Source organism: Meles meles, chromosome 13, assembly GCF_922984935.1.
Source record: "Meles meles chromosome 13, mMelMel3.1 paternal haplotype, whole genome shotgun sequence".
Taxonomy (NCBI): Eukaryota; Metazoa; Chordata; class Mammalia; order Carnivora; family Mustelidae; genus Meles; species Meles meles.
The window spans coordinates 11,222,830-11,233,025 of NC_060078.1; the positions used below are offsets into that span (position 1 = coordinate 11,222,830).

The 10,196-nt window shown below is 39.8% G+C and overlaps 1 protein-coding gene across 3 annotated transcripts in view; it reads right to left on the minus strand.

Annotated features, from left to right (window-relative positions):
- The window catches only part of LOC123955434 (zinc finger protein 37A-like), a 34,214-nt gene extending 24,301 nt beyond the window's left edge, over positions 1-9,913 (minus strand). The window contains exons 1-4 of one of the 3 annotated variants that reach the window (XM_046027476.1): positions 9,636-9,843; positions 8,286-8,364; positions 7,611-7,668; positions 64-190 (exon numbers count right to left, since the gene is read on the minus strand). In XM_046027476.1, the coding sequence (XP_045883432.1) occupies positions 64-190; positions 7,611-7,668; positions 8,286-8,320 (220 nt within the window). In that variant the 5' untranslated portion in view covers positions 8,321-8,364; positions 9,636-9,843. The other 2 variants (XM_046027478.1, XM_046027477.1) reach the window with 2 other exon arrangements.
- Positions 9,914-10,196: the final 283 nt, after the last annotated feature.

A 10,196-nucleotide genomic window follows, 5' to 3' on the forward strand; every position in this document is an offset into this window, starting at 1 on the left:
AAGTTTCTGTAAATAAAAAAGACACACATACGGGGGTCTACGTGAGAAACAAACACTACCTACCCACTGAGACAAGGTGGCTATAGTTCTCCAGCATCACATCCCTGTACAGGGTCCTCTGAGCAGGGTCCAGGTGCTGCCACTCCTCCTGAGTGAAGCCCACAGTCACATCCCTGAATGACAATGATCCCTGGAAAAGCACATTTCTGCTCAGTCTGAAGTGGTCAAAATCAAGTGATATGAAAAAAAGAAGTTCAAAGACCAATTCTTGGGGGTATAGCTCAGTGGTAGAGCATTTGACTGCAAAGACCAATTCTTACCATTTTTTACTGTTGAAACTGGCCAGAAAATGTTACTAAGGACCTCTATTATATAGCTTCTTTTGTGTTATACTTTGTGAGTTAAAAAAAAAAAAAAAAAAAGATTATAATAGAAATACCACTGGTGAATTATTTTGTTATTTAATACAAAAAATCTGAGTGCCCACATGTACCTGTAACTACCCTAGTCTCTGAGAATTCCAAGTTTAATAAATTACTCTTCCTGGTCTTGAAGAAGTTATTCTCATAAGGAAACATACAAAAACATAGCTACCATAGGACTTAAAGAATCCACACCATAAACACGTGCAACAAAGACACGATTCATAAAAGGGTTCTGTGCAAGTTCCCGTGCTCTGAGGACCAATGCCTCTCTGATCACATGGGTGCAGAGCACATGGCCATGGTTAGTGCATTTCCCCAGCTGCTGCAAGTCCCCTTCAGTTTGTGTTTTCCCTTTTTCATTTTCTCCTCCTTCATTCTTTGCCTTTCCCCCTTTAGGAACGAGACACTGAAGACCAAGACATTAAAAAATAACTGCATATACTAGGAGAATCAGAAAGTGAGGGTGCATACCCAAGGACAGGCTCAGAACACACTAAGAAGACATTAAGTTTATACATCAGGCTGATCCTTGGCACAGAGACAGCCTACAACAATCAAAAGATAAATGAAAATAAACAAAATCAGTAAGAAAATATGGCAAACATTGCAGAATGGGAAGAATCTGATTTCCAGAGTTACCGCATTATTAGAGTCAAATGCCCAGTGTTCAATCAAAAAAATCACAAGGCATACAAAGAAATAGGAAAATATGGAACCATAAAACTCTAGAAAAAACACAGGTGGTAAGCTCCTTGACACAGGTCTAGGCAATGATTTTAGATTTGACACCAAAAGCAAAAGCAACAAAAGAAAGAATAAATAAATGGGACTACATCATAACTAAAAATTTTTATACACCAAAGAAAAATCATCAACAAAATGGAAAGGCAACTTACTGAATAGGAGAAAATATTTCCAAGTACTGTATCTAATAAGGGACTGATATTCAAAATATATAAAGAACTCATCAACTCATTTTTTAAAATTAAAAAAAATCTGATGAAAAATCGGGCAGAAGATCTGAATAGTCTTAATTCAAAGAAGACATATATATGACTAACAGGTTTATTTAAAAGATGCTCAACATCATTAATTATTAGGGAGATGCAAGTCAAGACCAAAGTGATATTACCTTACACTTGTTAGAATGGCTATCAAAAACACAAGAAATAACAACAGGCGCTGGTGAGGATGTTAAAAAAAAAAAAAAGGGAACCCTTATGCGCTGTTGGTGGAAATGTAATTTGGTGCTATAGAAAATGGTATGAAGGCTCTTCCAAAAACTAAAACTAGATCATATCATCCAACAATTCCACTTCTGGGTATTTATCCAAAGAAAATAAAAACATTAACTCAAAAGGTTATATACATCCCCATGTTTACTGCAGCATTATTTAAAATATCTAAGATAGGGAAACAACCTAACTGTCCATTGATAGATGAATGCATAAAGAAACTGTGGTATATCTATATGATGGTATATTATTCAACCATAAAAAAGAGTGAAAACTTGCCATTTATAGCAACATGGGTGGACTTTGTGGCATTATGCTAAGTGAAATAAGTCAGAAAGAGAAAAAGACAAATACCATGTGATCTCTCTGACATGTGGAATCTTAAAGAAACTACTCTCATACAGAAAACGAACTGGTAGTTGCCAGAGGTGGGGGGTAGAGTGGGCGAAATGAGTGAATTCTTTTTTGTTGTTTAAATAAATTATTTTAAAGAGAAAACTACTGACCAATATCCGTTAGGAACACTGATGTAAAAAATCCTCAACAAAATATTATCAAACAGAAGGATTATAATATACTACAAAGCTATAGTAATCAAAATATATGGTACTGGCACAGAACAAGACACACAGATCAATGCAACAGAACAGAGACCCCAGAAATAAACCCATACCTGTATGCTCAATTAATCTACGACAAAGGAAGCAAGAATAAAGACTGAGAAAAAGACGATCTCTTTAACAACTGGTGCTGGGAAATCTGAACAGCTACGTACAAAATAACGAAACTGGGCCACCTTCTCACACCATACACAAAAATACACTCAAAAGGGATTAAAGGTTACAAAACTCCTATTAGAAAACATAGCAAGTAATTTCTTTGACATTGGCCATAGAAAGATTTTCTAGGTATGTCTCCTAAGGCAAGGGAAACAAAGCAAAAATAAACAACTGCAACTATAAAAATGAAAAGATTTTGCACAAATGAACCCATCGATGAAACAAAAAATTTACCCAGTGAATGGAAGAAAGTATGTGCCAATAGACACATGAGAAGATGCTCAACATCACTTATCATCAAGGAAATGTAAATCGAAACCACCTCACAACAGTAAGAGTGCTTACTATCAAAAAGAAATAACAAGTGTTGGTGAGGATGTGGAGAAAATGAGATGCCTGTGTATTTTGGGGGGGAATGCAACTGGTGCAGCCAATGTGGAAAACAGTATGGAGTTTCCTCAAAATATTAAAAACCAGAAATATCATATGATCCAATAATCCTACTTTCTTTGGATATTTATTCAAAAGAAAAAACAAAACTAATTTGAAAAGATATATGCAGCATATGTATGTTTACTGCAGCTTTATTTATAATAGCCAAGATACGGAAGCAACCAAGTGTCCACTGATAGATGAATGAATAAAGAAGATATGGTATAGAGACACAATAGAATATTACTCAGCCTTAAGAAAGAATGAGATCTTGTCATCTGTGACAAGATAGGAGGACCTAAAAGGTATTATGCTAAGTGAAATAAATCAGACAGAAAAAGACAAATACCATATGATTTCATTAACATGTGGAATCTGAAAAACAAAACAAATGAACCAGTAAACAAAATACAGATCCATAAATATGGAGAACAAATAGTGGTGCCAGAGGGGAGGTGGGTGGGAGACTGCTGAGAAAAAGGATTAAGAGTTACAAATTCACAAAAGATATAAAATAGATATAAGGAGAGTTATAAAATACATAAATTATGGAGATGAAAAGTTTAGAGCAGTAAATAAAGTCAATAATATTGTAATCATGTATAGAAACAGTTGGTGACTACACTTATTGTGGTAAGCACTGACTAATGTATAGAATTGTTGAGTCAGTATGTTGCACAACTTAAACTATAAATTACACTTCAATTAAAAAATAAAATAAAACAAAATAAAATGGATTATATGCCATGACCAAGTAGATCTATTCTTGGAATCCAAGGATGGTTCAACATACCAAAATCAATCAGTACAATACACCACATCAAACAATGAAGGAAAAAACCACATGACCATCTCAATTGATACAGAAAAAGCATCTGACAAAATTGAATAATCTTTCATGATAACAACACTCAATAAAATAGGAATAGCAGAAAACTAACCCCACATAATAAAAGCCATGTATGCAAAAAATACAGGAAAAATTATACTCAATGGTGAAAGGCTGAAAGCTATTCTTCTAAGATCAGGAGCAAGGCAAGGCGGCCTACTTTCACCACTTCGATTCAGCATAGTATTGGAAGTTCTAGTCACAGCATTACACAAGAAAAAGAAATGAAGTATTCAAATTGAAAAGGAAAAAGTAAAATGATCTGTGCAAATGATATAATCTTATATGTAGAAAAATCTGAAGACTCAACAAGAAAAGCCGTTAGATCAACTAAATGAATTCAACAAAGTAGCAAGATATGTCAACATACAAAAACAGTTGCATTTCTATACAGGAACAATGAATAATCTGAAAAGGAAATTACAAAAGCAAATCCATTTATAAAAGCATCAAAAGGCATTTTAGGAATTAATGTAATCGAAGATGTAAAAGATTTGCACAATGAAAACTATAAAACAGTGCTGAAAGACATAAAAGACGACATAAATCAATGGAAACACATCCCATGTGCATGGATTAGTAAACTTATTGTTAAAATGTCAATATAACCCAAGGCAATCAACAGATTCAATGAAATCTCTAGCAAAATTCCAATAATATTTTTTGCAGAAATGAAAAATATTCATCCTAGGGCACCTGGGTGGCTCAGTGGGTTAAAGCCTCTGCCTTCGGCTCAGGTCATGATCCGAGGTTCCTGGGATCAAGCCCTGCATCAGGCTCTCTGCTCGGTGGGAAGCCTGCTTCCCACTTTCTCTCTCTGCCTGCCTCTCTGCCTACTTGTGATCTGTCAAATAAATAAATAAAATCTTAAAAGAAATTGCATACTAAAATTCATACAGAATCTAAAGAAACCTGAATATCCACAACAATCTTGAAAAAGAACAAATCCAAAAGAAGGTCTCAAAAAGATGTCTGTACACTCATTTCCACAGCAGCACTGTTATTCATAATAGCTAAAACATGGAACAACTCAAGTGTCCATGGACAGATGAATGGATAAGCAAAATGTATATATACATACAATGGGATATCACTCAGCCTTAAAAATGGAAAAAAGTCTGCAGTATGCTACAACATGGATGAATCTTCAAGATTCATGCTAAGTGAAATAAGGCAGTCACACAAGGACAAACACTACAGGATTCCACTTATATGAGGTACTCAGGGTAGTCAGAATTACAGAGGAGTTGTACAGGGTAGTACAGAATTACATAGGAGTTCCCAGGGGGGAGTTACTGTTTAATAGGTACAGAATTTCAGTTTTACAACTTGAAAGACAGAAGCACAAGGATGTGAATATATTTAACACCCCTGAAGTGTACACTTAAAAATGCTTAAGATAGCAAATTTTATGTTATTTGTATTTTACCACAACAAATAAGAAAAGTGAAAATGTACTGATAAGTACTACAACATGGATGAACCTTGACAACATGCTAAGTGAAGGAAGCTAGACACAAAATTCCCATATACTGAATGACTCCACTTGTAGGAAATACTCAGAATAGATCAGTCCATAGGAACAGAACACAAACAGCTCGCAGCCAAGGAATTGGATGAATAAGAGAATGGGAAGAAACTCCTTAACGAGTAACGGGCTTTATTTAGAATGATGGGAATATTTTGAAACTCAATTAAGGTAGTGGTTGCATAACACTCTGAATGTACTAAGTGCCACTGAATTGATTTGATCACTTTAAAACAGTTACTTTTGTACATGAATTTCACCTCAGAAAACTTTTTTAAAGACATAAGAACAAAGTGTGGAGAATTAAATTACAATGAAAGACGAAGGAGCTAAAACCATGTATCAGTAACCACAACAAAATGAGAACAGATTAAATTCTCAATATAAAGGACATAGCATTTCGTATTAGGCCAAAAATGTCTAGTTACATATTCCTTACCAAAAAATTATGTTCACGAAGATTATGGAAAATCTTACTAAGGCACAAAACCCCCATGACCCAAAAACCCCAAGACATTAAAGGAAGGAATGGATGGTGCGCGAGAATGGATAACATCTCCTTTTCAAATCAAGCAGTTTTCACTTACTTGCTTTCAACTAAGTTGAAAGAGAAATTAGAGTTGAATTAGGAAAACGGTTCATTTATAATAGCATCTAAAAGAATACTTAAGAATAAATTTAAGCAAGGATGTGTAAGCTTTGCACACTGAAAACCTACAAAACACTGCTGAAAGAAACTGAAGAAGACCTAAGTAAATGGAAAAACACCTCACGTTCGCGGACTGTAAAACCTACTATTGTTAAGATGTTAATATTCCCCAAAGTGATGCACAGATTCAATGCAATCCTTACTAAAATCTCAATAGCCTTTTCTTTGCAGAATACAAAGGTTAACCTAAAATTCATATGGACTTGCAAGGGACCTTGCTGTAGAAGATTTTGGTGGTTTCACAATAAATGCAGAATGACCCATCAATTTTACTTCCAGAAAAGAAGTGAAATAGGTCTTCAAACAAAAACTTGTACATGAATGTTCACAGCAGCACTGTTCTCAATATCCAAACATGGAATCACTCCAAATGCCCACCAACTGATGGCTACGCAAAAGGTGGACTATACATCAGTGGAGGATCATTCAGCCATTTAAAAAAAGTAGTGGTACATGCTACGGCATGGATGGGTATCAAAACATTAAGTAAGTGAGAGAAGCCACACATTACAGATTTCATATTGTATGATTCCATTTATATGGGATATCCAGAATAGACAAATCCATAAACAGAAAGCAGATTAGTGGTTGCTAGAGGATGGGGAGACTGGGGAGTAATTTGTTCATTAATTATGGCACTGCTCATTAAAGGTATAAGGTTTCCTTTTGGTGTGATGAAACTCTTCTGGAAGGAGAGGGTGGTTACGGTTGCACAACACTGTGAGTGTGTTAAGTGCAACTGAGTTCTACAATTTAAAAAGGTTCAAGTGTGAATTTTGTGTCATGTATTTTACCACAATTGAAAGAGTAGAGTCACTCAACAGACTGCAAAAATTTAGATACTGCCCAATCCCCAGGACTGTCACAAAGCCTATCTCATCCTCTGATTACCCTGGATCACTGTGGTCTGCCCAAACTTGCTCCTTCTTTGACAGCCATGAGCCCTAATGCTGGCACAATTCACGTGCAATTCAACTTTTCCTCTGAACTGGACAAGAATTACTCTATGCCCACCACTTCTTTTTATCGTTGCAGGACTGTCACTGGAAGGTACATAATGCCACCAAATGAAGTTTATCAAAAAACTTTCTTGTGTTCTGGTTTCAAAACTCAGTAAGATCACAAGATGTGATCATTTATCTACAAGGCCTCTTTGCCCTACTGTAGTAGAGGTCAGCAAACTGCAAACAGTTCTGGCAAATGGCCACGTAATAAATATTTCAGGCTTGCCAAGCCACACGGTCTCTGTCACAACCACTCAGCTCTACCCCTGTAATATGAAACCAGCCACAGCCACAAATGAATGAGCATGGCTGGGTCCCAATAAAACTTTATACAGACCCTGAAATCTGAATTTCATACAATTTCCCATCACAAACTACTACTCTTGATTTGTTTCTCAACCACCTACAAGTTCATAGTTTGTGGGCCATAGAAAAAGAAGCAGCAGGCTGTATTTGGCCCATGTACTGTGATCTGTTGACTTGTGCCCTGCATTTTCCCTGATTTCTACTATTTCATTTCTACTATTTCACATGAAGGTACAGACATTTTATAAACCTCACATATAATAATCACTGATAGGCAAAACTGTGAACAAATCAACAGCTCACCTGGGATGTGATCATCTTCTGCTGGCCCTGAAGAGTGTGGATAACCATGAGGGTACAGCTGAGAAGGAAAGAACCAACATGAGAGATGCCGTCAGCCTGAAAAACTCCACACAGCTGCTGGCAAAACACCCTTGAAGCGGAGATGCCTTGAGAAAGGGCAGAAAGGAGGACAGGAAGGGAGGGAACAGCCCATGCACAATTCCATAGTGCTTGGACACACTAGTTTTTAAATGTAAAAACATCTGTTTTCAGGTTATCTGGCTGGCTCAACTGGTGAGGCAAACAACTCTTGATCTTGGGGTTGTAGGTTAGAGCCCCATGTTGGGTGTAGAAATTACTTCAAAATAAAATCTTTTAAAAAATTTTGTTTTCTCCGATTTACTAACAATGTGTGCTCTAAAACAGAAAAATGTAAACAACACAATACACTAAATAAACAAATTAGAAAAAGCCAAGGAATGGAACGTAATGCTTTCATTAAAACTGATGCTGAACGAAAATATTTCAAGTTATAATGTTCATTATAAACCAGAGAATCCTACTAGTTTCTGAAAAAAGGGATGGGGTTTTAAGGGCTGGTCTTTTTCCAAAGGGGGAAAAAAAGTTTGCTTTAACTCAGTTTCAGGTTCTCAAACATATCTTTTGATTAAAAACAACAAACTGGTTCTGACTTATCTGTTGTCAAAGCAGAAAACAGTTGCCTGGGCCATCAAGAGATTCAATGTCTGCTCTTGTTTCTCCCACAACAAAATGCCTGAGTAGCAGCAGGTAAGTGAAAGAAGACCCATTTCCTTCCCACCCTATCCCAGCCCCATCTTTAAGCAGAGCACAAACAGGGAAGCCTTAAAGACCTTTCCTGCAGTTCCATCTCGGATTCTATCAGATCAGGACAGAGGGATGGGGCTGGCTGTGCTGTAGTGAGCCAGCCGCTGAGAATCTGGGAGTGGAGGAAAAGATGAAGGGATGGAGGCAGCAGTTTGCTTCTCTGTGACTGCTAAGCCCTTCCTTCCACATGATGCCCCACAGCTCTCCAACAAGCAGTACCTTCTGTTCCTGTTACCCTACCCTCCTCTCCCAGCCACAGCTGACATCCCTCCTGAAAGCTGGCCAAATACGTCCACCATCACCCAGTTTGCCAGAATCTGGCTATGAACGTGGTTCTGGCAGGAGGACCCAAACTGCTTCTGACTGAGCAAGTCTTTGCCCCTTCCCCTTCACTCTGGATCTCTACTGAGGTCTGGGGCCAACTGACTGGCGTCTTAGGTGGGGTCCCTGCTCCTGGGACTCTTCTTCCTCCCTCACAAGAGCTGCCTTGTTCCAGGAAAACCGGGAATAGCCAGCTGGAATCCCCATCCAAAATCTAAAGCTCTTGGACCTTCCCGTCACCCTCAATCACAAGCTGGACCTTCCGTAAACGCCAAGCGCTGCTACTGAGGGCACAGGGAAGGGTGCAGCGGGTGAGCGAGGCCTGGATGCCTCCACTCAGGTGCCAGGCTCACAGGTTCTCCAGAAACAAGGTCAGGGCTCCTGCAGCTGTTTGCTGTTGGGTCTGCCTCACGCCCAGGTTTGATGCGGGGCAGAGGACGGGGCAGGGCATCTCCACCTGCTTCTACGCCACCTGGGGCTCGCTCTAATCACCTCTCGGGGGGCGCCTGGGTGGCTCAGTGGGTTAAGCCTCTGCCTTCGGCTCAGGTCAAGATCCCAGGGTCCTGGGGTCGAGCCCCGCATCAGGCTCTCTGCTCACAGGGAGCCTGCTTCCTCCTCTCTCTCTCTGCCTGCTTCTCTTCCTACTTGTGATCTCTGTCTGTCAAATAAGTAAATAAAATCTAAAAAAAAAAAAAAAAAAAAAAATTTAAAAAAAAAATTAATCACCTCTCGGGCCCCGCACGCGGTTGCCATGGGGACCCTACACTGACCACAGGTGGCTGGGAAGACGAAGAGGAACCGTGAGTGGAGAACAACGTTCCCCCCAAAAGAGAAGCGCCGGGCCACGAGCGCCCTGAAGCCGGTTTCCGCCGGTCTTACCGAGGCCTCAGCCGAGCCCTCACGTCGGAGATAAAAACACCAAGCTTCGCTCGGTAACAAGCGCTGCTAGGTCGTGCTGGTTCGCCTTCGATGCATGAAGACGGAGCAGGACTCGCCCCGAGCTCAGGCACCACAGCCTCTTCCTCCGTCACTCGCCCCTCCCGCGGGGGCCTCCCTTTAAATGGTCACCCACGCCCAAGCCCCCGGGGCTCACCGGCCGCGCACTCCCCAACTGCGGCCGCGCTCTCAGCCGCGGAAGCAGCCGGGACGGTCTTCTCGCGAGGCCGCGGCCGCCGACGCGAACTAGACGGGAGGGGCGCAGCGCACATGCGCAGAAGGCCAGGAGCGACTCCCGCGTCCAGCCACAGGGCGCACACCGAGTTTCCCAAATACTTGCGCCGCCTCGCTGGAATACGGCCTGCAGACTTGGGGGACGTTGGGTGGAACTGCTTGATTTAGCAAAAAGGTATAAGCAGGGGACACACTGGTAACACAGTTTTATTTTTATTTTTTTTAAGATTTTATTTATTTGACAGCTCACAAGTAGACAGAGAGCCAGGC